The 25,493-nt window shown below is 46.6% G+C and overlaps 1 protein-coding gene across 3 annotated transcripts in view; it reads left to right on the top strand.

The window, feature by feature from the left end:
• LOC129336882 (PC-esterase domain-containing protein 1B-like) overlaps positions 1–25,493 on the top strand; it is a 44,557-nt gene that overhangs the window by 10,492 nt on the left and 8,572 nt on the right. The window contains exons 1-6 of one of the 3 annotated variants that reach the window (XM_054990273.1): positions 8,292–8,354; positions 13,088–13,202; positions 15,902–16,044; positions 17,217–17,296; positions 19,634–19,857; positions 24,006–24,171. In XM_054990273.1, coding sequence (XP_054846248.1) covers positions 15,948–16,044; positions 17,217–17,296; positions 19,634–19,857; positions 24,006–24,171 — 567 coding nt within the window. In that variant the 5' untranslated portion in view covers positions 8,292–8,354; positions 13,088–13,202; positions 15,902–15,947. Of the gene's footprint in view, positions 1–8,291; positions 8,355–13,087; positions 13,203–15,901; positions 16,045–17,216; positions 17,297–19,633; positions 19,858–24,005; positions 24,172–25,493 lie in introns of those variants that run through there. The other 2 variants (XM_054990271.1, XM_054990272.1) reach the window with 2 other exon arrangements.

The following is a 25,493-nucleotide window of genomic DNA, read 5'->3' as shown; positions in this document are numbered from 1 at the left end:
TAGAATTGACAGAGCTGCCTAGGCCTGCATTTTTGTCCTTTGTGTCTTTATTGCAGTTCTGTTTCCTTAGTGCCAGAGGGAAATACAAGTATTAACACCAGCAAAGAGTTGTTGATTCCCACACTAGATATGCCTTTGTCTTAGGGGTGATTTATTGGTGGAGGAACACACTGGGAAGCTTGTGATCAGAGATCAAATGTCCTGAAAGACAGAAATGTTCACCCTCTGGTTTTTAGCGTTACCTTTTAAAATACCTGATTTATCTCCCTTCGCACCTAGACCATGAGCTCTGCACCAACTTCTGCAGGAGATAAGGAGAATGCTTGTTCCCTAGGGAGCAATAAAAGATAACAATAAGGGTTCACAGAAAAATTCCCCCCGTTTTTGTAATAATTTTCTCCTAATAAAAATAATTGACCTTAGGCCTTATCGCTGGGCTGGGATTTTTTTATTTTAGAAGTTAACTCATTTTCTGCAGGTCTAAGGTTAGGTAAAAGGTTAACCTTAGACCTGCAGAAAATGAGTTGTTAACTTCTAAAATAAAAAATCCCAGTCCATCGATAAGGCCTAAGGTCAATTATTTTATTAGGAGAAAATTATTACAAAAACGGGGGTTATATATGGGGAAATTCCATTCTAAATGGTTAGGGTTTTTTTTCTCTCTCTGTCACTGAAAGTTTTGGTGTTTCCCCAGGTGTGTTTTTCTCTCTCCACAGAAGATGATGTTACTGATGAGAGATTATCTTATTAAACTCTTACTTTTAAGAAAGTACAGAATATTCTTTTAGATGCTGACCTTGTCAGTGATAACAATTGTCGGTCTCTGGCGTTGAGGCACTGAGAATTATCTGAGGGCTGGCTTTCTAGAGGTAAACTATCTGGTTCTTCCTTTTTGCAAAAAAAAATCCCCCTCCTGCCCCCAACCCTTTCCCACGCCCAGCCATTACTGCAGGAAGTGGGCACTTTGTTCTTTTAAAAATAGCAATAAAGGAAAGAATCCAGAAGATAAAAGCTTTTGTCTCTTTGCTCCAAGGGGAATACTTGATTATTTCTCCTTTCCTAAAGTCAGTGTGAGGTGGGATGGGGGTAGGGTTGCCAGCTCCAAGTTGGGAAATTCCTGGAGATCTGGAGGGTGAAACCTGGAGAAACCTGAAGAAAGTGGGGTTTGGGGAGGGAAAGGACCTTGGCATGGCATAATTCCATAGAGTCCACCCCCCAAAGTAGCCATTTTCTCCAGGTGAACTGATTTCTGCGGCCTGGAGACCATTTGTAATTCCAGGAGGGAGATTTTCATACTTCAAGAAAGACGACATAACAATCAGATGAACATGTCAAATCTGCCTTTCTTTAGCTCTTTTCAGACGGAATGGGGTGGGGCAGAACACATTTATGGCCACAAGTTCTGCTTCCAACATATGTCCAGTCTTCTCTGGGGACAGATTATTGGGCAATGCGTCTATGCCGTGGTTAGCCTTTGCCAGTTCCAGGTTGGGAAACTGCTGGCAATTTGAGAGTGGATCCTGGGGAGGGCAGAGTTTGGGGAGGGGAGGGACCTCAGTGGAGCGTGATGCTATGCAGTCGACGCCCCAAAGCAGCATCTCAGAATTGATCTCTGTAGTTTTGAGAACAGCTATAATTCCGGGAGATCTCCCAACTCCACCTGGAGGTTGGCAACCCCTGGTGGGTTGGGCAATGTTTTTTTTTTGCCTGGGTCCCCTTGCCTGATGTTGTGGATGCTGAGTTAGATACTAGCTGGCTGAAAGATCCCCGGAAGTGACCCTCTTTTCTGTTCTGACTGCTCTCAAAGCTCTTTCTCAATTTCTTGGGACTGTTAACCTGGTGCTGTGGTTCAGCGGACTAATGCTCACGGCAAATCATGAAGCAACTCCAGAGCTGGTAAGTTCCCACAACCCAGGTGAGGCCCCCGTCTCGGCCGTAATTTGTCCATCCCTGGGCTGCTGTTTATACACAGGTTCTCTGTACCCAGTGCCCACCTAGCCTGATTCTGTCTGCTTTGGCTGGTAACTGCTCAGGTTCTATGAGGTCGCCCATCCCGAGAGCCTTTTAACTGGAGACTGAATCTCGCTCTGACCCCTTGTGCCAAGGTGGCTGGCTAGAGCCTCCATGTTTGGAGGCAGTATATCTCTGAATGCCTGGAACAAGCAGGGAAGGGCTGTAACGAGTGAGTGTGTGTAGAGGCTGGTACAGGCTAACTGAAGGGACAGCACTACTAGGGTTGCCAGCCTCCAGGTAGAGGCTGGAGATCTCCTGGAATTACAACTGGTCTCCAGGCCACAGAGATCAGTTCACCTGGAGAAAATGGCTACTTTGGGGGGTGGACTCTATGGAATTATGCCATGCCAAGGTCCTTTCCCTGCCCAAACCCCTCTTTCTCCAGGTTTCTCCAGGTTTCACCCTCCAGATCTCCAGGAATTTCCCAACTTGGAGCTGGCAACGCTAAGCGCTACAGAAACAATGACAAAATTGTGGGAGGAAAACAGATGGACTTTTAATGACAATGAAATGTGGAAAGCCTGGCAGAAAAGTGCAGAGCGGTAATACGTGAAAAAAAGTCAGTAACTAGAAGGGGAAATTTTCCAGATAGGTTTTAATCGAGCCACTGGAGTCGCGTATGTTGAGGGCTGAGTTAAATGTGCGGAACGAGCGTGTGCCTAAGCTGGAATGCCATGGGAGAGCAGCGTGGTAGGAAGTAGGCCAGCGTGTTGTAAAGTGATATGATTTTATTTATTTTATTTATTTATGTCATTTATAGTCCGCCTTTCTCACTGAGACTCATGTCAGATTACATAGTGTGAAATTAGTACAATCAGTATCAAGGACATTCCCATAAACAATATCATAGGATTTTACAAAGATAGTATTAGCAAGGATCCAATACAAAGTTGAAGAATTGCTGAAACAGAACATAATCAGTTCTAGGGCTGACGCAGGTAGTTTCTAGGAGTACGTATTCAAAGGAGATGCCTACTTTCCCCGAGTAGGAAATTAAATGTTGGGATATCGTCACTCTTTTCAACCTAATGTAGCTTACAGTGAAATCCTAAGCAGAGTTACTCCAGTCTAAGCCCTTAACAGATTTCACTGTTAAGCTTCAGAGAAGGTAGAACTAGATCAAATAGAACGGAACGAATGAGATTTTTTTTCAGCATTAAGAAGGAACATGAACTGATTTCTCTTTTGCTTGGTTTCTTTTGTTTTACAGCAGCCTCAGTCTGTAACATCTTCACCTCACCCTGCTGCTGCAGCACAGTGGTAAAGGGGTTTGGCTGCGAATCAGCACTCTGCTGGTTCGAATCCCACTCCTGCCATGAGCTCAGCAGGTGGCCTTGGGGAAGCCACTCCTCTCAGCCCCAGCTCCCCAGCCGTATTGGGGGGATAATAATAACACTAGTCCACCGTGCTGGGTGAGGCACTAATCTGTCTAGAAGAGTGGTATATAAGCTCAGTTCTCATCATTATTATTATATATTTAACTGTCTGTAGATGTACTGTTATGTGCATCTCAAGAAGTGAGCACTGACTCAGAAAAGCTCATTCTGAAATCAATTTTGTTAGACTTTAAGGTGCTTCCCAAATTCTGTATCATTCTGATGTATTTAGAATATTTCTGTGCCACCTTTTGACCCAAACAAGGTCCTCAAAGCAGCAAACATAAAAACATTTCAACATTAAAGCATCTTTTAAAATAAAGTATGTATAAAATACACAATTCAAAAAAACATATAAAAGGCAAAAGTACATAGTGCAATAAGGGAGGAAGGCCCCTAACATTACTGGGGGTACTCCAAACAAAACAAACACACTTTGGAAATATGGGTTTTTTAAAAGATAAGGACAATATGATGTATTGATGGTATTAATATAAATCCAGAGGAGTTAGCCCTGTCCTTCTGTAGTAGCAAAATAGTAAAAAGTCCAGAAGCACCTTTAAGACTAACCAACTTTACTGTAGCATAAGCTTTCGAGAACCACAGTTCTCTTTGTCAGGTGCATCGTCAGCTTTCAAGAACCACAGCTCTCTTTGTCAGATGCATTGTCAGCAATGCATATGACAAAGAGCTGTGGTTCTTGAAAGCTGACGATGCACCTGACGAAGAGAGCTGTGGTTCTCAAAAGCTGACAATGCATCTGACGAAGAGAGCTGTGGTTCTTGAAAGCTGATGATGCATCTGACAAAGAGAGCTGTGGTTCTCAAAAGCTGACATTGCATCTGACAAAGTGAGCTGTGGTTCTTGAAAGGTGATGATGCATCTAAAAAAGAGAGCTGTGGTTCTTGAAAGCTGATGATGCATCTGACGAAGAGAGCTGTGATTCTCAAAAGCTGACAATACATCTGACGAAGAGAGCTGTGGTTCTTGAAAGCTGATGATGCATCTGACAAAGAGAGCTGTGGTTCTCAAAAGCTGACAATGCATCTGACAAAGTGAGCTGTGGTTCTTGAAAGCTGATGATGCATCTGAAAAAGAGAGCTGTGGTTCTTGAAAGCTGATGATGCATCTGACGAAGAGAGCTGTGGTTCTCAAAAGCTGACAATGCATCTGACAAAGTGAGCTGTGGTTCTTGAAAGCTTATGCTACAGTATAGGTGGTTAGTCTTAAAGATGCTACTAGCCTTTTTACTATTTTATTAAGTTAAGTAGAACAATCTGAACGTACATATTTCCTATGTTTATAATAAAAATATGCTTAATGAGGCACGGCTGTCAAGCTGAAAGACAGCAGGAAGGAAGCCCTTTTAAGCAAACGGGGAGTGCAGAGAAGCAATCTTGTGATGCTAAATGGTTTTGCACAGGATTGAGTGGTCTGATTCTTGACCTCCATGGATGGACTGTCTTGCATCCGACTCCTGCAGAGCCCCTGGCGTGTTTGTGCATCAGAATCTGAGCAGCCAGTTCTGTACCCAACCCTCTGTAGTTCATTGGCATTTGAATGGGGCAGGTTGACTGATTTTTGCATGCGCCGATGACCTTATTGGAAAGGGTTGTTCGAGTGGGTGTGCGGTGGAGAGAATTCTGTGCAGACACTTTCAGTTTCCACCTTCGTTTGCAAGTCGCCCCGGGGCATCTGTGTGTGGAAAAGACAAGCCCGGACATGCCAGAGCTGTTGCAAAGATAGTGAGGTTAAGTTAAACGTGGTCCCCTCTTCCCCTCCCTAGAGGACAGCAAGTTTGAGTGTGCAGCGGATCTTTTGTTACATGAACTGGATCAGGAGAGAGCTTCCCTAGCAACTGGATCCAGAGCTCGGAGAAGATTCTCTGTGTGATCTGACGAAAGGGGGTGGTGTGGGCAATCTGTATGGGACACGGGAGGTTCCTGTGAAATGATTGTACAGAAGAGGAGATCTGTTGACACAGCTGTCATGCCCTGGTAAGAGAAGCGGCCTTTGCCAAGCTCTTCTCTTTAACTTCAGACAGCAAGTGAATCTACAAGTGTTATTAGACCGCCTGCCGCCTTTAGTGCCCGTGTGGTTTTCCTGTTTCCTTGCTAACAAGTGTGTTGGGGTGGGGATTTTGTTTGGGAAAACTGTGTGCATCGGGTAGTTTTAAAGTGCCACAACTCATCTGGCTAATAAACTTTTCTAAAAATCCCACCTCCTGTCCAAAGAGCTCAGAGCAGTGCACGTGGTTTTCTCTGCGAGTCACAACAGCCTTGTGAGGTAGGTTAGGCTGAGTGAGAAGATGGTAAGCTTCGTGGCAGTGAGGATTTGAACCTAGGTCTCTCAGATCCTGGTTTGATGCTCAAGCCACTTTGCAACACTGCCTGTCTGGCCCATCCCAAAAATGACATTAAACCTCATGCGGTTTGGCCTTGAGATAAGCTCACTGTTTTGTGCTCTGGATCTGTGCCAGGTATCTCAGGTGAGCTGGAAGTGGGTCCAGTCACTGGTTTTGGTGTTTGCTTCTCCCACTAGGTGTTGATTGACATTGCCTCGGTGCCTTCCTGAACTGTATGAAGGGAAACCTGTATGCAAAGGAGAGGATTTTGTATGCAAAGGCACACTTTATAAATACATTAACACTGAGAAAAGTACATGTGTGCCCAGGGTTGAAAGAATATTATGGCTCATAGTTCTTTTTTTAACAAGAAATTTGTCATGCTGGTGGAATGCTTGTTTGTCTCTTTGACACCTTGGGTGGGAAAATAGTAAAGTCCGGTAGCACCAACCAATATTAAAGAGTCTGGTAGCACCACTGAATTGTAGCCTGGATAGCTCGGGAGTGCCCGATCTTGTCTCAGAAGCTGAGCAGGGTTGGCCTTGGTTGATAATTGGATGGGAGACCTCCAACAAAGAGCAGGGTTGTGGAGGCAGGCAATGGAAAACCGCCTCTATTAGTCTCTTGCCATTAAATCCCCACATAAGACATTTATGACTTGAGGGCCGAATTTCATTATTCAAGCATCTGACAAAGAGAGCTGTGGTTCTCGAAAGCTTATGCTACAGTAAAGTTGGTTAGTCTTAAAGGTGCTACTGGACTCTTTACTATTTTGCAACTACAGACTAACACGGCTAACTCCTCTGGATCTATGACTTTGGGTGGGAAAGTGGGGTGTTAATATTTTAAATTTAAAAAAATTCTCTGTTCTTCAAGTCACAGAATACTTTATCTGGCTGAGGGTGGAGAAAAAGAAGGGGCGTATCTGTATGCCTGGTTTGGTATGTTTTGATACATGTGTGTATGTAATGTGTGTGAAGACAGCAGAAGGAAATTTGAGGCAGGGACTTGCTTAGCTTTTTAGTGGGCCATTGCCGCAGTTTCCAGTTCCACCTACATACACAAATGGGCAAAACAGAAAAAGGGAAAAAAATGTACTTCCCCCTGGCTTGGGGGTGGGGGAGTAAATGACACTAGAGTGTGTTTTGGTAGGTTGACAGAAAGAAGTGAGGCATTCAGTTTTCTACAGCAGGAAATGGAGAGAGGGAGTAGAACTTGCAAACTTATTTGTGGTTATTAGTAGGTAATAGATGCAGAGGAGTTAGCCGTGTTAGTCTGTAGTAGCAAAATCAAAAAGAGTCCAGTAGCACCTTTAAGACTAACCAACTTTATTGTAGCATAAGCTTTCGAGAATCACAGTTCTCTTCGTCAGATGCAAGATGCATCGGACGAAGATAACTGTGATTCTCAAAAGCTTATGCTACAATAAAGTTGGTTAGTCTTAAAGGTGCTACTGGACTCTTTTTGATATTAGTAGGTAAGTAATACAAGTATTATTATTAAGGTTGCCAACCTCCAGGTGGTGGCTGGAAGTCTCCCAGAATTACAGCTGATCTCCAGAGATCAGTTCTGTTGGAGGAAATGGCTGCTTTGGGGGGGGGGGTGGACTTTCTGGCATTATACCCTATTGAGGCATCTCCCCTCCCAACTTTTCCAGGATCCACTCTTCAAATCTCCAGGAATGTCCCAAGCAGGAGTTGGCAACCCTACTTGTAAGGCTCGAAGCACAGAGTCGAGGTGAAACGGAAAAATGTTCCCTATTGATTGGGAAACCCTGTTTTTCGTAGACCTGATAACTCCACCCCGTTTCTGCCGTATTATGAACTATAAGATCCAAACAGTGAAATCCTAAACAGAGTTACTCCAGTTTAAGACCCCTGAATTCAGTGTCCTTGTACTTTAACCTGCTGGCTTGTTGCTGTCTGTGGCCAGTTCAGATAATCACATGATGGTGTTTTGGGCTTAACCTTCCCTTCCCATTGCTTCTTTGTTGCTTATTTTGGTTTCCTGTGCGAACACTGCAATCCTAAAGAGAGTTACTCCAGTCTAAGTTCATTGATGTCAATAGGCTTAGACTGGAGTAACTCTTTTTAGGATTGCGTTTGGTCCTGTATTTATCTGAAACGAAGACAGCCTTGAATCTGAGACAACCCCCTTAAAAATGTTACACACACACACACACACACAGACACACACACACACACACACACACACACACACACACGTGTGTTATTGCACAAACTTGTAACTTGTGTGCAAATTGTAAGACGACCTCTTTTTTTTTTTAATGGCATACCCGTGAAAAAACGTAATCTAGCATTTGGGTAAATATTCTCTTTTTTCTGCAAAAGCAAGCCCAGGGGTGTTCATGGTTAGGATTTTAACTCGGTGGTGGGAAGTGGTACCTTGCCCCGGAGAGCTTGTAACAAATCAATTCGTTCTCCTTCCTCTGTGTCTCCCAGGAAGAGATAAGAATGCGTTTCAAGGGCAGCGCTTCTCGTAAATAACGGGAGGAATTTTTGTGGAATCCAGTTCTTGATAAGTTCCTTGGAAACAGACCCATGTACCAAGGGCAGTCAAACAAATATCCCCTTGTGGGAAGAGCCCCGTGGCGCAGAGTGGTAGGTGCAGTACTGCAGCCCAAGCTCTGCTCACGACCTGAGTTCGATCCTGGCGGAAGCTGGGTTCAGGTAGCCGGCTCAAGGTTGACTCAGCCTTTCATCCTTCCGAGGTCGGTAAAATGAGTACCCAGTTTCCTGGGGGTAAAGTGTAGATGACTGGGGAAGGCAAACCCCATAACAAAAAGTCTGCCAAGAAAACCCCTGTGGGTCAGTAATGACTTAGTGCTTGCACAGGGGACCACCTTTACCTTTTTTTGTGTACTGTGGGAAAATGCAGTCAGCCCAGAACATTCAACGGCTTAAGAAAGACCATAGGGGAATTTTTACATTAAGTACATTGGGCTGTGAGCCTAAGGATGCTTTTCCTGGGAGTAAGCCGCATTGAATAATATGGTACTTGCTTCTGAGTAGACCTGCTTACGCCTCCCTCCATGGCTCACAGGTAAGGGAAGTGTGATTTAGGGCCCAAACCTTCCTAAAGATCTCCAGCATTCTCGTTCTAGCTTCATACGCTTTCTTGCAACTTGGAAGTCACATTATTACTCTTTAATAGTATATATTTGTGTGCACAGGTTGTCCAGGCACACTTTGCTCCTCGAATATCTTTTCCAGGGATGGAGGAGGAGGGCTGTGGAGGGGGGCACAGTATTGAGCTGAAAAATAACAAGAGTGGGAAATGGTGAAGGGTGCCTATACATCTGCTTGATTGGTGAGCAGACAAAGTTCCTTCCTTAGAAAATGTGTGCTTAGACTCCAACACAACAGGCTGCTGTGTGTGTGAGAATTTGCGGGCTGGTTGTTTCAGGTGGGTAGTCGTGTTAGTCCCTTGCAGTAGGACAGCAAAATTCGAGCCCAGTAGCGCCTTAAAGCAGAGACTGCCCTCAAGTCATAGCTGACTTACGGCGACCCCCATAGTGGGGCTATCATGGCAAGAGACTAACTGTGGTGGTTTGCCACTGCCTGCCTCTGCAGCCCTGGTCTTTGTTAGAGGTCTCCCATCCAATTACTAACCAAGGCTGACTCTGCTTAGCTTCTGAGATATGATGAGATCAGGCTCACCTGGGCTATCCAGGTTGGGGTAGCACCTTAAAAGTGAGCATCATTTACCAGAATATACACTTTCCAAAGTCAAAGCTCACTTTTGCCGATAGAAATGAGAATAAAGGTCCAGCGGCCCTTATATCGAGATCAGAAGGTGGGACGGGTGTTACGAAGAAGAAGCCAGTTGGAGCCAGGAATGCAGAGGGCACAACGCAATATGGAACCAGCTTGATTTTCCCACCTCGATGCGTATCTCTTAGCTCTTACCTAATCCAGTTATCCAGCAATAGCCACACTTCCAGCCCTATCCTATGGCTATTAGCTGAGACCCGTCATGCACCCTTTCAGCCTAACCTGGTCATAGATCCAGAGGAGTTAGCCGTGTTTGTTTGCAGTTGTAAAATAGTAGAGTCCAATAGCATCTTTAAGACTAACCAACTTTATTGTAGCATAAGCTTTCGAGAACCACAGTTCTCTTTTTCAGATGCATCGTCAGCTTTCAAAAACCACAGCTCTCTTTGTCAGATGCATTGTCAGCTTTTGAGAACCACAGCTCTCTTTGTCAGATGCATCTGACGAAGAGATCTGTGGTTCTCGAAAGCTTATGCTACAGTAAAGTTGGTTAGTCTTAAAGTTGCTACTGGACTCTACTATTTTTCAGCCGAACCTAACTTGGTAAGTAGTTGTGAGGATAAAACGGAAGGCGAGGCTGCCGCTAGCTACACTTTATTAGTTGCAAAATTTTCTGTTTTGTTCTTTCAGCTGGAGGCTGAAGCAAACGGCCAGGCTTTGCTGGCTGCAGCATGATGGAACAAAGAACTTCTGCTTTTGCAATGCGCTGTGGCTTTTTCTTGGCAAACATTTGTGATCTTAACAATCGTTAGCTGGAGCAAGCCACCCAATCCAGGCCGTAAATTTTATATCTGACAAGGAGAATAATGCGAGCTGCTTTGAGTCTCCAAGGGGGAGAAAAATGGGATGTAAATAAAACATACATTTCAAGAACTGCTAGCCCATTTGGATTGGACTTGTGGCACGCTGGCTGCTTTGGTCATCATTGACAGGGTTCATAGAATCATAGGGTTGGAAGGGACCTCCAGGGGCATCTAGTCCAACCCCCTGCACAATGCAGGGAATTCACAACTCCCCCCCTGACTGCCCCAGTGACCCCCTGCTCCATGCCCAGAAGATGGCAAAAAAACTCCAGGATCCCTGGCCAAACTGGCCTGGGGAAAATTGCTCCCTGACTCCAAGTGGTGATCGGCCTTACCCTGGGCATGTAGGAAAGGGCCACAAGAACTAAGCCCTGATGCAACCCTTCCTGCCCTCCCCCTCATGATCTGCCCAGGTTCACTGAATCAGCATTGCAGTCAGATGGCCATTTAGCCTCTGCTTAAAAACCCCCAAAGAAGGAGAGCCCACCACCTCCCGAGGAAGCCTGTCCCACTGAGGGACCACTCTGTCAGGAAGTTCTTCTTAATGTTTAGCCAAAAACTCTTTAAAATGTGGTCAAGCCACATTTTTGGCTCAAGTGCCCCAATTTTTACATCGGTGAAGATTTTGATGTGCCCACAAACAAAAGGGGAGAGGAGACGAAGGTTGTACTGGGTAGATGCATTGGGTTGGATCCAGAACAGAGGTACGTGGACAGAGTTGGTGGAGCGGATCCCTCCCCATCTTCTTTAAGTAGCCACAGACTTCCTCTAAAAATCCTTTCTGCAAACGAAACAGGATGGGGAAGATGTATTGATTGGGGGAACCCGGAAATGTTCGTTCCTCCCCCAGCTCTGCTAATACAAAGAGCCAGCTTGCTTGGGGTGAACAAAAATCCCCTCCAGGCGATCCACACTTGCATTCCCCCCCCCCACATAGATAAGAAGCAGGGTTCTTTTTTAAAGGCTGCCTTTAACTGGGAAACCATGAGCCCTGCTTGCGACTAGTCGTGAGCGGATCCCGTTTCCTGTTCACAGAGCACACAACACCACTCACATTTATCTTGACTCCAGAACGAGAAGGCGCTGCTCTCTCGAGTGTGCTGCATCGTGATGCAATACGGAATATAATTTCCTGCTGTCCAGGAAACAGAAGCAATTAGAAACGAGTCTGCGTTTTTGACGTACTGCTCAAAGCCGACTTGCTGTATCTTGTCAAACTTATCAAGGAGAATGTAGGAAAGATCCGAGGGGGACATCCTGTCCCAGGCCCTTATTTTATGCCAATGAGCTTTCAAGAAAAGAATCTGGGGCTGTTGACCCAGGCAGTCTCAGGGCCAAGCTACACATGACGAATGACACTTGAACGGCAAGTGGATTGAGTGGAGGGCAAGTGAACAGGGAGAAATACACTTGCCGTTCAAGTGTCATTCGTCATGTGTAGCTTGGCCCTCAGCCTTATAGGTGGGGAAATACCTGCTCGCTAGTTTCCCTGCCCTTCCTCCCAAGCTCTCTCCCCACCAGTGTAATGCTTAGCTGGGGAGGACGTGGTTCTCGGCATAGATCCAGGCATGATATCAAACGGACAATACTAGGTCTTTTCATCTTTAAGGTGTAAACCAGGAGAGAATGGATATGGGAGGTGGAATGGCACAACATCTTTTCCCCTTGATATTTTTAAGGAGTAGTAGTCATCGTCGTAGTAGTAATAACCGCACAATGATGTCACTTTGCATCAGCTGGAACAAGAGGGGAGTTTTTTCAAGTTTAAATCGCCCTCGGCGAAAATGGTCACATGGCCGGTGGCCCCGCCTCCTGATCTCCAGACAGAGGGGAGTTGAGATTGCCCTTCACACTGCTTGGCGACACGGAGGGCAATCTCAACTCCCCTCTGTCTGGAGATCAGAGGGCGGGGCCACCGGCCATGTGACCATTTTCAAGAGGTGCCGGAACTCCGTTCCCCCGCGTTCCTGCTGAAAAAAAGCCCTGAATAATAATAATAATAATAATAATAATAATAATAATAATAATAATAATAATATGAAGAAGAAACAGAAACCATCCGACTATGGAAGAAGAATGCAACAGTAGTCCCCCTTGCCATCGAGGCACTAGGAACTATTTCAAAAAATTTTGCAACTTATATGGAAAAACTGCAGCTTTCTGACATAACACCTACAGAACTGCAAAAGACGGCGTTACTTGGAACAGCGTACCGTTACAGCGATACCTGGCTGATACTTAGGTCCCTGGTGGAAACTTGTATCAGCTCAGCAAGGCCAATCGATGATAACATGCAATCTTTATTTATTATTGATTGTATTGTGTTTAATTTGAATAATAATAGTAAGAGGATGATGGTGGTGATATTTTTAAAATAATGCATTCGCTGAGGTGGCTGTGCGGGGAGCCTCCCATGAGCAGGGAGGGAGTCGGGTGCCCGGTTCCTCCCGTCCTGCATTTTTCTTACCCAAATTCTCCCTCCTCCAAAGCAGGTTTACTCTTGCAGGGGAAAATGTGCAGCTACTCACTTTTTCTCCCTCTGCACAAAGAAAAGCAGTGCACAGATGTATGTGTGATTTTTAGCAAGAAATTATGCAAGGGGAAAAAGCGAACTCTTCCCTCCCACCCTAATCGCTTACCTCCTTTAAGTCCCCCAGTGGGGGAAAGAGAACAGCAGTCCATGTCATAATATGGTTCTGCGCTCAGCGGGCGAGTTATTTTCGTCGTTGTTAGTATTCTATTTCTGTTTATTTCTAGTCTGCTTTTCTCACTGAGATCCAAGACGGATTACATACTGCAAGTGAGTACAATATAATGAATGGCTCGGATACTCACAGAGCAAAAATACAATAAGACCAACAGATACAATCAGGTATGTTAGCAACAAATTTGAAAACTAGCCAAAAAGCAGATACAGAGCTGTGGGTGTTCCAAGAAGTGAGGAGACTGCCTGAAGTGGCATTTTTTAAATCTGCTGGCCTTTAGTATTGTGCTGGTATTATCTTTAAACCCTTCCCATGATTCTCGTGGGGTTGGGGGGGCTTGTTATATATATTTGTGGTTTTAATCTGTACCCCCACCCCAATGTTGGAGTAGTATTTGGGAGACCTGTGTTAGAATTCTCACTTTGCCATGGAAGCTCACTGAACTGGTCACAACCTCTCAGCCTGACCTACCTCGCAGGCATGTCGTAAAGGTAACACAGAGGAGAGGGGAATGCTGTAAGCCGCTTTGGGTTCCCCCGGGGAGAAAAGTGGGATATAAATAAACGTAAACGTAATAAACTCCCTTAGTGTCTCCGAACAGGTAGGATTTTTTTTGTTGTGGCCTACCTCAAAGGGTTGTTACTGAATGCCATATTTCTGCAGCAGTACGCTGTGTGCTAAAATGTGCTCTAGAGCTGCACTGGGTTAGGACGGTCTCCTGAGCCCAGGCCTGGTGTTCCAGTAGAGATGGGAGTCTGGTGAAACCCTGAAGTGGGCTGGGTTTGGCATACTCCCAGATTCAGCCACGATGAACCCAATGGATCCTTGCTCACTGGGGAAGGCCTAACTCTGTGCAGCGTTGCTGGTTCAGTGCCACTGTGCACGTGGCAGAGAGCTGTGGGTCTGAGAGCCCAGCTGATAAGGAGAGGAAGGCGACGTTCCTTTGGCGCTGCCGCTGGGGAAACAGCCATAACAAAGCGGAGGAGCTGAGCCAAGAGACCGATTCGCACCGTGATAATCCCAGAAAATGGTAGGCAATAAGGAGGATCTCCGGAAAGCCCTGGACAGGTCATTCCTGGGAAATCAGAAATGTAGGAAAAATACGTCTCCATCTCTCGGAGAGGGTGCCAGCCCAACCAACAGAAAATGATCTTTAGCAGAGCCCATTCAGGTTTTCGCGACCCATCATCACTTGCCTGCAATCCCTGTACATGAATTGTGGTCTGAACTTTTAACCTTCGTAACTGTGTCCGGGGACGAGTGATGGTGAAGGGACCGAAAAGCACCCAGGAAGGCAAAAGAGGAAGCAGCGGAGAAGCCGACGTCTCTGGAGAAGTCGGAGGAAACACAGCTGCAAGGTGCGAAGGAACGCGAGTCCGTGAGCCCAAGCCCGCAAAATAAGAAGACCAAGCCGCAGAAAGGGACGGGCAGAGCTGGCATCCCAGATATTAAAAGATGGCGTCAGGATGGACAGCAATGGGTGATGGAGTTCAGAACTTGATGGCCGACTGGCCCCAACTGGATTCTGCTGAGATGCCAGCCCCTGGAAGAAGAAAAGGCCGCAGGGCCTTATAAGAGAGATCAAAAGTAACTCATGTCAAAGAAGCAGAGGAGTTAGCCGTGTTAGTGTAGTAGCAAAATAGTAAGACCAACTTTACTGTAGTGGAAGCTTTTGAGAACCACAGCTCTCGTCATCAGATGCATCGTTAGATGCATTTGACGAAGAGAGCTGTGGTTCTCGAAAGCTGATGCTACAGATGCATCTGACGAAGAGAGCTGTGGTTCTCGAAAGCTTATGCTACAGATGCATCTGACGAAGAGAGCTGTGGTTCTCGAAAGCTTACGCTACAATAAAGTTGATTAGTCTTAAAAGTCAGAGAAGTTAATCGCCCTGTGTCGAACTGACATTGTAGGAGCAGTTCTCCATCGGGGAGACTTCTCAGAGCTTGGATGTGTGAGGTGTGCTCCTCCTGTTGTTTGGCTGGTTAATTTACATGGTAATGGGTGGACAAAAATTGTGTTACTCCTTATTCATTCTCACCTAAAAGATCTGAAGTTTGTTACACATACCCCACTGCCACCCATCCCTTCTGTTGGCTCCTTCTTAGAAGGTAGATAACAATGCAGGCTGTCGAATCGTGTCTGGGTAAATTGGCAGCTATGAAATTGCTTGGTGTTCTTGACTCGGTGTACTAGAGGTGAATGTTTGTATTTATTTGTGGAATTTGTAGTCCTCCTTTCTCACTGAGACTCAAGGCAGAGTACACAGTGTGAGCCAGTACAGTCAATTTCAAGGACATTTCAATAAACAGTGTAATAGGATGTATGATGCAAATTTGCAGAGATTAGGAGGGATAAATGTTGGGGAAAAGGGAGCTGAGATTTATCACTCTGTCACTGTTTGCTCTCCCCCCCTGCCAGAACTTTTTAGCTCGCAAATGTGGTACTCCCATAGGGTTGCCAACCTCCAGATGGGGCCTGGAGTTCTCCCAGAATTACAACTAATTTTCATACTACAGAAATCAGTTCCTCTGGAGGGGGAATGGCGGCTGCAGAGGGCAAACTATGGAATTATATCCCTGCTGAGCTTTGTCCCCTCCACAGCTCCACCTCCAAAAGCTCCAGGAATTTCCCAACCTGGAATTGGCAGCGGTCAGGCATCCCCTGATTTGCTTTAAGTATTTACTGATGTGTTTTCCTTGACCTCTGGGTGTTGTGCCTCAGTGGACAGTTCAGTTCATGTGAGACACAGCTGAGCTTGTGATTTCATGACGTGTAAAGGGAATCAGATCGCCAGATGTGGATGTCCTTATCTCTCATGTTTCCCCCCACCCCCTTCCTCTCTCATGCATCTCTCTTCTTGCAGGAGAAGACCAGAGGTGGGGCTGGGGGCCCGCCCCCCGAGAGCAGCCATGGTGGATCTACCTTTACGAGACTTCCATAATTTCTCTTCCAAAGAAGTCCAGCAGCTGCTTCACAACAAGTTTGTAGTGATCTTAGGCGACTCCAGTGAGTATTTTGCTGAACTCTTTTAACGTTGTTGCTCACGTGGTGCAATGGCCAAAATTCTAGACTAGCATATAGAAGACCCAGGTTTGAATCCCCACTTTGCCACGCAAGGATCCTGGAGGCAGGGCCGGTGCCAGAGTTTCTGGCGCCTGAGGCCGGGGGCAGCTTCAGGGCTGTTGCCGCCTGGACTGTGTGAGACGCCATCACGCAGCATGCCACTGCTAGCCGGCCCCATTGCGCGGCAGGTGGCTGAAATGGCGCATGGGTGGCCTCCCAGCCCTCCCACTCAGTTGCCCCCCACCAGCCCAGCCGTCTGCCATGCCTGGCCCGCAGCTGTGTGTAGGCAGCGGCGGCGGCAGCATGGGGCAACTGAGCGGGAGGGCTGGGAGACTGCCCAATCAGACTGCCCCGCGCTTCCGCCACCAGCATGCACTCCTGCCCGGGCGCAGCAGCTGCAGGCCAGGTGCAGCAGGCGGCCAGGGCGGCACGCGGGCAGCTTCCCAGCCCTCCCACTCAGCCACCAGCACTGCCGCAGCCAGCTCCGTGGTGCACGCCCACGCCCCCGGCGCCCACCCGGCACCTCAGCACTCAAGGGAGCTGCCGGACCCGCCTCTATGGACGCGCCGGCCCTGACTGGAGGAACGCATGAGGCTGCCTTGTACTGAATCAGACCTTCAGGTTGGTAGGATCTCAGACCAAGGTAGACAATACGATGTTAGCCGCTTTGGTTCCCCTTTGGGAAGAAAGGTAAATGAAGTGTAAATGAAGCAAAATTAATAAACCTAGTCAGGGTTTTTTTTCGTGGAAAAGAGGTGGTAGAACTTAGTAGGTTGCCCTTGGATAAAATGGTCACATGGGCTGGTGGCCCTGCCCCCTGATCTCCAGACAGAGGGGAGTTGAGATTGAGCGGCACGGAGGGCAATCTCAACTCCCCTCTGTCTGGAGATCAGGGGGTGGGGCCACCGGCCATGTGACCATTTTCAAGAGGTGCCGGAACTCCAGCTGGAAAAAGAGCCTCTCACTCCAAGACCGACCCTGAACCGAGTGCTTGTGAGGTTGTGGCACGTTCCCCACTCAGGAAATGCATGCGTATTTTGTGGCTGCTCCTTTGTCCTTATTGACGTGGTCGTGCGCGAGTACGCATCCAGTGCCAATTTTCTTTTTCTTTGCAGTTCATCGAACAATTTATAAAGACCTGGTCCGCTTTCTTCAGGATGACGGGCTGCTCACCTTTCCCGAGCTAATAGTGAAGGTGGGTCCTCTCTGGGATCTGTGGCAACCAAGGCCGCCTTGTAAATCTCTTGACCGCAGCCCTGCTGCTGCTAACAGCTGCCACACTTTGGGCTGCACCCTGAATTTCGTTGTCAGCTATCTGAACTGTTGTTGTTTTTTTAAGCAGATGAACATCACAACGATTGCCAATGGCAGTCGCAGAACTCGAGGCAAAAGTATGATGTGCGGTTGGTCACATTTGGGTTTTGTCTGTCCTTTAAGGAAGGTCCAGTTGATAGAATTTGCTCAGTGGGGAGGAGGGAGAATTCACCCCCTTCCAGCCACCAACTGCTGATTGACTGGAAGCCTGGGGTGCCTTTTGCTTTCCGCTGCATTGAGTCATGTGACTAATTGAGTAGTTGAGGCAGTTTGGTGTGGGAGACAGTTTGGTGTAGTGGTTAAGAATGCGGGACTCTAATCTGGAGAACCGGGTTTGATTCCCCACTCCTCCACTTGAAGCCAGCTGGGTGACCTTGGGTCAGTCACTTAAGAACGGCAGGACTCTAATCTGGAGAGCCAGGTTTGATTCCCCACTCCTCCGTTTGAAGCCAGCTGGGTGACCTTGGGCCAGTCACTTAAGAACGGCAGGACTCTAATCTGGAGAGCCAGGTTTGATTCCCCACTCCTCCGCTTGAAGCCAGCTGGGTGACCTTGGGTCAGTCACTTAAGAACGGCAGGAATCTAATCTGGAGAGCCAGGTTTGATTCCCGACTGCTCTGCTTGAAGCCAGCTGGGTGACCTTGGGCCAGTCACTTAAGAGCGGCAGGACTCTAATCTGGAGAGCCAGGTTTGATTCCCCACTCCTCCGTTTGAAGCCAGCTGGGTGACCTTGGGCCAGTTACTTAAGAACGGCAGGACTCTAATCTGGAGAGCCAGGTTTGATTCCCGACTGCTCTGCTTGAAGCCAGCTGGGTGACCTTGGGCCAGTCACTTAAGAGCGGCAGGACTCTAATCTGGAGAGCCAGGTTTGATTCCCCACTCCTCCGTTTGAAGCCAGCTGGGTGACCTTGGGCCAGTCACTCAAGAACGGCAGGACTCCAATCTGGAGGGCCAGGTTTGATTCCCCACTGCTCTGCTTGAAGCCAGCTGGGTGACCTTGGGCCAGTCACTTAAGAATGGCAGGACTCTAATCTGGAGAGCCAGGTTTGATTCCCCACTCCTCCACTTGAAGCCAGCTGAGTGACCTTGGGTCAGCCACAGCTTGTAGGAGCTCTCTCAGCCCCACCCACCTCACTGGGTGTTTTGTTGTGGTGATATTAATGGCATACTTTGTAAACTGCTCTGAGTGGGCATTAAGTTGTCCTGAAAGGTGGTATATAAATCAAATGTTGTTGTTGTTATTAATTTTCATGGGTCATTTACACTCATCTGCAGGTACCGTTCTCTGGGATTCTTGGATGTGATGATGGTCGCTCACTTAGACCGCTTTTAAAATGCAAAATATTGGACAAACTTGTAGAGAACGGTTATTAGCTGTAATAGCTAAATGGAACCTCCATGTACGCAGGCAGCCTACCTCTAAATAGGGCAGACAGTAGAACAGGTCCTTGTTCATGGCTTTTCCAAGAGCAGGGTTGATCTCTGTGTTTTGGAGGTAGGAGGAGAGGCAGACTAGTAAATAATATTAGGGTTGCCAGACTCCAGGGGGTGTCTGGAGATCTCCCGGCATTATAGCTGATCTCCAGACAACAGAGATTGGTTCTCCTGGAGAAAATGGCTGTATTGGACAGAGGACCTCATGACATTATACCCTACCGAGGCCCCTCCCATTCCCCCAAACCCCACCCTTTCCAAGCTCCACCCCCTAAACCTCTAGGAATTTCCCAGCCCGGAGCGGGTAACCTTATTTTTTGAATGTATACCTCACCTTTCTTCCATGACCACACCCCTGTTAATATAGAAAACTAAAAAATGGGGGAAATACTATACCAAGGGAAAAAATCCCTATGGAGATGAAATTTACAAAATCTGGCAAACCGAAGGCTAAGGGGGCAGCAGGTCTTTGTACCATCTCTAGGCAGGGGGTGTATCCCGTGTCCTCCATTTTGCAGTGCAGTGCGGAAGGTTACTGTTCTTTGGGTTGGAGTCAGCAGATACTTCCTTGCCTTGTGCTTCCTCAAGCGGTGTGCCATTTGCCCCGAAACTCCTTTCAGGATTGGCAGGCAGCAAAACATGTCATATCAAGGAGCTGCGAAGACAGAGGAGGAAGAGGCATATCCTTCTAGGTCCATGATTCCATTTTGTCTGTGTATCAAGCCTTTGGATGATCAATATGCTCGTAAGAAGTGACCTCCCATCTGATGTTCTCCTCTTGCAGGGCGCAGTGGACTTCTGGAATGACCAACGAGTCGAGGGGGGGAAGCAACACCAGGAAACCGATTACCAGGAGGTGCGCCAGTACCGAACCGACCACCACCTTGTGCGTGCTTACTTCATCACTCGCATTTATTCGCGATACATGGAAAGTATCCTGGATGACTTCAAGGCTGGCCCGTCACCAGACCTCGTTATCCTAAATTCCTGTATCTGGGATCTCAACAGGTAACTGTGGTAATTGTGTCAGGCGGGTAGCTGTGTCGGTCTGTAGTAGAAAAGCAACATTCGGGTCCAGCAGCACCTAAAGCTTCCTTTTTATATAATAGACCAATCTTAGTTTTTTAGAAAAAATAGAAAGACTTGTTTATTATTATTATTATTATTATTATTATTATTATTATTATTATTGAATAGGTGATAGCAATCTAAGGAAAACTAAAACGCCTATTGTTGAACTGGATTAATTCTAAAGTCATTATTTTAGAATGCTGAATAGAAAATGCTGAGTATATACAAGTAATGAGAAAGAGAGAAGAAATAAGCTGTACTCATATGTTATACCTTTTGCTCTTATTTTTATGTAACTGATCTTTATTTTATGTATTGTCGAAGGCTTTCACGGCCGGAGAACGATGGTTGTTGTGGGTTTTCCAGGCTGTATAGCCATGGTCTTGGCATTGTAGTTCCTGACGTTTCGCCAGCAGCTGTGGCTGGCATCTTCAGAGGTGTTGCACCAAAAGACAGAGATCTCTCAGTGTCACAGTGTGGAAAAGATGTAGGTCATTTGTATCTACTCAGGAGGGGTGGGGTTGAGCTGAGTCATTCTGTAAGAGTTTCCCAGGGTGTGGAATGCTAATGACCTACATCTTTTCCACACTGTGACACTGAGAGATCTCTGTCTTTTGGTGCTACACCTCTGAAGATGCCAGCCACAGCTGCTGGCGAAACGTCAGGAACTACAATGCCAAGACCGCGGCAATACAGCCCGGAAAACCCACAACAGCCATTGATCTTTATTTTGTTTGTATCACTCTGTTCACTTTTTATCCCTCTTTTGTTGTTTATTATCCATACCAATGTAAAATCTTTCATGGTTTATCATTCTTAATGTTACTGTAGTACTGTCCACTCTCTGTTCTTTCTTTTAAATAAAATCATTTACTTTTGAAAAAAAAGACCAACTAGATTTCCAGGGTGGGAGTTTTCAAGAGTCAAAGCTGTTGTCATTAGATCTCTCTCGAAAGCTCCTACACTGGCAATCTAGTCGGTCTTTATGGTGCTACTGGACCTGAATTTTGGTAAGTGCAGCCTTCACAAGAGTCTCTCTGACATCTTCAAGATTTCCTGGAACCTATCCCTCGCACCCTTCCGATAGCTGAGGCACACCGAGACAATTCTAACGTATTCTGAATTTTTTGTCAGCTTCCTTCAGAGGAGCTCACTTAGTTTCATCCTGTCCCCTCGCCACCATTATTCTGGATAAGCCCTGTGTAGGGCTAGATACATTCAAGGAGAAGAAGTCCCTCAATGGTAGGGCTTTTTTTCAGCTGGAACGCGGTGGAATGGAGTTCCGGAACCTCTTGAAAATGGTCACATGGCTGGTGGCCCCGCCCCCTGATCTCCAGGCAGAGGGGAGTTTAGATTGTCCTCTGCACCAAGTGGCGTGGAGCGCAATCTCAACTCCCCTCTGTCTGGAGATCTGGGGGCGGGGCCACCACCCATGTGACCATTTTCTCTGAGGGCAATTTAAACTTTAAAAAACTCCCCCCATGTACCAGCTGACCCAAAGTGACGTCATTGTGCAGTCCTGGGAGCCCTGCAAATATACAATGGCACAGTCTAAAATAGCTAATTCAACAGTAATAGCCGTTTGAATGGCAGCCGCTAAACACATCTAGACAGAGGCAGCTGTGGATGACAAGACAGATAAGGAACGGCCGCATAAATCCACTAAAAAGATCAGGGCGAGGAAAGCAAGCAAGCAGGCCAAGAGGCTGAACTGCCATCGCCTCAGCCATAAACCTGGCGGAACATCTCCGTTTTACAAGCCCTGCGGAACTGCAACTGGGAGAGTGTTGCACCAGGCTGGTGCCAGGGTAGAGTTGCCAGGTCTCTACACCCTCTCAGTGGGAGGGAGGGGACCCGGCACTTACCTCGTGCCAGCAACACGGTCATCTTCATGCGCGCACTCCAGTGCCTATGCGATGATGTCATTCCTGGAAGTGACGTCATTGCGCTTGCCATGGGAGTGGTGCTGCATTCCATACGGGGCCGATTCGGCGAGTTTGGGGTTAAAGTCGGCTCCAAACAAAGCATGGGAGCACTCCCGCAGGTGTCGCAATGACGTCACTTCTGAGAGTGACGTCGTTGTGCCTTTGGGGAGTGTGCGTGCCATGCGTGCGCCTGCGGTGCCTGCTGGTGGTGGGTGACTTCAGGGGCTTGACATCTCCTGTTGATGGTTGGTGGATCGATGGGCCAGGGTGCAAACGCCTGGGAGTTTGCCCACCACCAGCAGGCACCTGGGAACCCTACACCAGAGCCGAAAAAGCCTTGGCTCTGGTCAAGGGCAAACGAACATCCTTAGGGCTGGGGACAACTGGAAGATGTTGCGGTCCTCTGAGGGACGTAAGGGGGGAGAGAGTCCTGTAGGTGTGTTGGTCGCAGTCCACTTAGGGGCCAGTTGTTGGTCCTTCAGAATAACAGTTTGGCCACTGTGTGAGACAAAATGCTGGACTAAATGGACCTTCACTGGTCTGATCCATCAGACCTTTTCTCTTGTTCTTATGGGTTTCCTAGAAGTGTCGAGCTGGCCACTGTTGGAAAAGGGATAATAATGTTTGATTTATATACCGCCCTTCAGGATGACTTAACACCCACTCAGAGCACCGTGTTATTATTATCCTCACGACAATCACCCTGTGAGGAGGGTGGGGCTGAGAGAGCTCTGAGAGAGCTGTGACTGACCCAAGGTCACCCAGCTGGCTTCAAACGGAGGAGTGGGGAATCAAACCTGGCTCTCCAGATTAGAGTCCTGCCGCTCTTAACCATTACACCAAACTGACTGACTTAGCAGCTTTTGCTTGATTCAGTGGTCTGTCTTCTGCTCTTAAAGACGGATTAGGGCATGCCTCTTGAATGGGAGTAAATTCACAACAGAGACTCATTATACAATCTCATCTGAGGGCTGGACATTCTACCGCGTTTCTGAACCTTTTGCCATTAGAGTATTCTATCATCATATATACCAATAACAGATACTCATACCTACTTGGAAGCACAACAGACGCTTCTGCAACCTGGGGCAATGCTCCAGGGTAGCAGAAAAATGCAAACAGGAAAAATGATGTGTTGAGAAGCCAAAATGCTTCCAAAACAATGGTGCATGTTGTGTGCAGGTGCTACCTACCCACCTGCCGTTTCAGTGCGCTTCAAGAAACCTCTGGAATGCCCCACACACCCCAGTCCAGGCCAGCAGGCAGAGAAGAGAGGCCACACTGAGCGGCCCTTTTTCCTCCTGTGGCAGAGATGCTGATGGTGTGGCATGGAGTGGGGAAGGGTGCCCCCCCTTTCTCATGCCCTCCCCTCAAAGGAATCTATTTCACAGGCATTTTTTCCCTTAAAAATTGCCACAAAGCTTTGAGACAATTGCTAAAGGTTTAGAATTGCCTGCAAAATGGCAGCAGCGGCAGGGAGAAGGTAACTTTTGACTTACAGGAGGGAGAGAGGGAAGGAAGGCAGGTTGGCGGGTGCGTGCATGGGGGACTTACAAGCAAAATGGGGGGGCAAGAGAGTTGTGGGTGGATAGCAGAGGGCAAGAGAAGTACAGAGAAGGCTGAGTTGGTGTCGGAGGCACTATTGCCCCCCCCTTCCAAACACCCTGCCCCCTCCTTCTCAAGGACTCTTCCTCTTTGCCCTCCCCACCCCCCCTTGCAATGTATTTTTTTAAGGTTTCAGATTTTTCTACAAACTAAAGGCATTTTTCCGGCTTGTAGAAAGATCTGTCTTGTCTGTTCATGGTTCCAGTCTCTGATTTAAGTTCAGATTTGGCCACTTGGGGAATTTCATCTACTGATGGTCATTAATCTAGGAAACTCCAAAGACTGAAGAATGAGTTTGGCTCCTAAACTCGGGGGCCGGTCCTGGATCCGAAGGCTCATTCTACGGGATCCTGTTGTAGTTTGTTTCTAAACTGAAATAACACCAGCATTCTTCATTGGCATACGTGGCGTCTTAAATAATAGGATCGGATCCATACAAGGAAATGCAGTTGAAATTCACTTAACGGTTGGCTGTGGAGAGGGGGAGAAGCCGCACCTGGCTTGCCGCGACGTTGACCCCTTCCACGCCTCACAGCCTGCTCTCTTCCTGCTCAGGTACCTTGATTGGACTTCCAATGAACATCCTCTCAAGAAGGCCTTCAGAGAGTATCGGCAGAACCTGCGGACGCTCTTTCAGAAGTTGCATGACATCCTGCCGTCGTCTTGCCTTATCATCTGGGACACAGTACCGCCAATCGCTCCCGAAATCAAGATAAAAAAGGTAGGCGATACCTGCTGCTTTGTATGGAGAATATGAGGCTTGAATAAGTAAGAGATCCAGAGGAGTTAGCTGTGTTAGCCTGTAGTAGCAAAATCAAAAAGAGTCCTGCAGCACCTTTAAGACTAACCAACTTTTATTTTGGCATAAGCTTTCGAGAACCACAGCTCTCTTCGTCAGATGCATCTGTAGCATAAGCTTTCGAGAACCACAGCTCTCTTCGTCAGATGCATCTGTAGCATAAGCTTTCGAGAACCACAGCTCTCTTCGTCAGATGCATCTGTAGCATAAGCTTTCGAGAACCACACCTCTCTTCGTCAGATGCATCTATAGCATAAACTTTCGAGAACCACACCTCTCTTCGTCAGATGCATCGTCAGACAATAAAGTTGGTTAGTCTTAAAGGTGCTACTGGACTCTTTTTGATTTTGCTACTACAGACTAACACGGCAAACTCCTTTGAACCTTTACACAAGCAAACTGGTCCCCACATCAAAAGGAGCTGTTTGCATCTCCACATCAAAGGAGTTGTTTACATCCCTCCTCCCCTCCCCTCTCCTCCTCTATATTTGACCAGTTTCTTTCTGCCCTCCATGCATCTTTTTTTTTGTAAAAGTTTTTATTGGATTAGAAACATTCCATATCATTTATAATCACATTCCCTGAAATTTTCCAATTCTAACCCCCTCCCTTTCCCCCCCTTTTTATTGACTTCCAACAGTTTTCCAACCCCTTATTCTATTTTCCCTTTACTCATATCAACTTTAATACATTTGTAATAATATACTTTCAAATTCTTCTAAGCTTATCTATCATAATTGTGCTATTTCTAATTCCTTCCCTTACAAATGAATAATACTCTCTTGACCTATCTTCTCCAATGATACTAATAATATTCATTTTAATAATCTATGCTCTGTCTTGTTCTTTCTGGTCTCTTCAGTACGGGACAAACAATTTGCCCCTCGTTGTTCATATCTTCTAGTACTTCTATAAACATTGCATACCTTCATAATAAATCAATCAATTTGACTTATATTCTATATGTTACTCTTTACTTCCTTTTACATAACCTATCTATCTTAGTTATCTTATTCACCATTGTAAAGCTTTCTAACAAAAATAGTCAATATATATCCATTTAACATAAGTCAGTCTATTAAATCCACATTCCGTATGCTAGTCTATATTCATACTCCCTTATATAATTATTGTTTACTTTCAAAGAAAATATTTAATGTAATTTCTATCCTTATAATTTCTTATAGTAATAGCACTGCTAATATTCTATATAATAGTTAATATTTGCTTAGAATTATTCTGTT

The sequence above is a fragment of the Eublepharis macularius genome, chromosome 10, assembly GCF_028583425.1.
Source record: "Eublepharis macularius isolate TG4126 chromosome 10, MPM_Emac_v1.0, whole genome shotgun sequence".
Classification (NCBI taxonomy): domain Eukaryota; kingdom Metazoa; phylum Chordata; class Lepidosauria; order Squamata; family Eublepharidae; genus Eublepharis; species Eublepharis macularius.
This window is presented reverse-complemented; position numbering and strand designations above follow the sequence as displayed.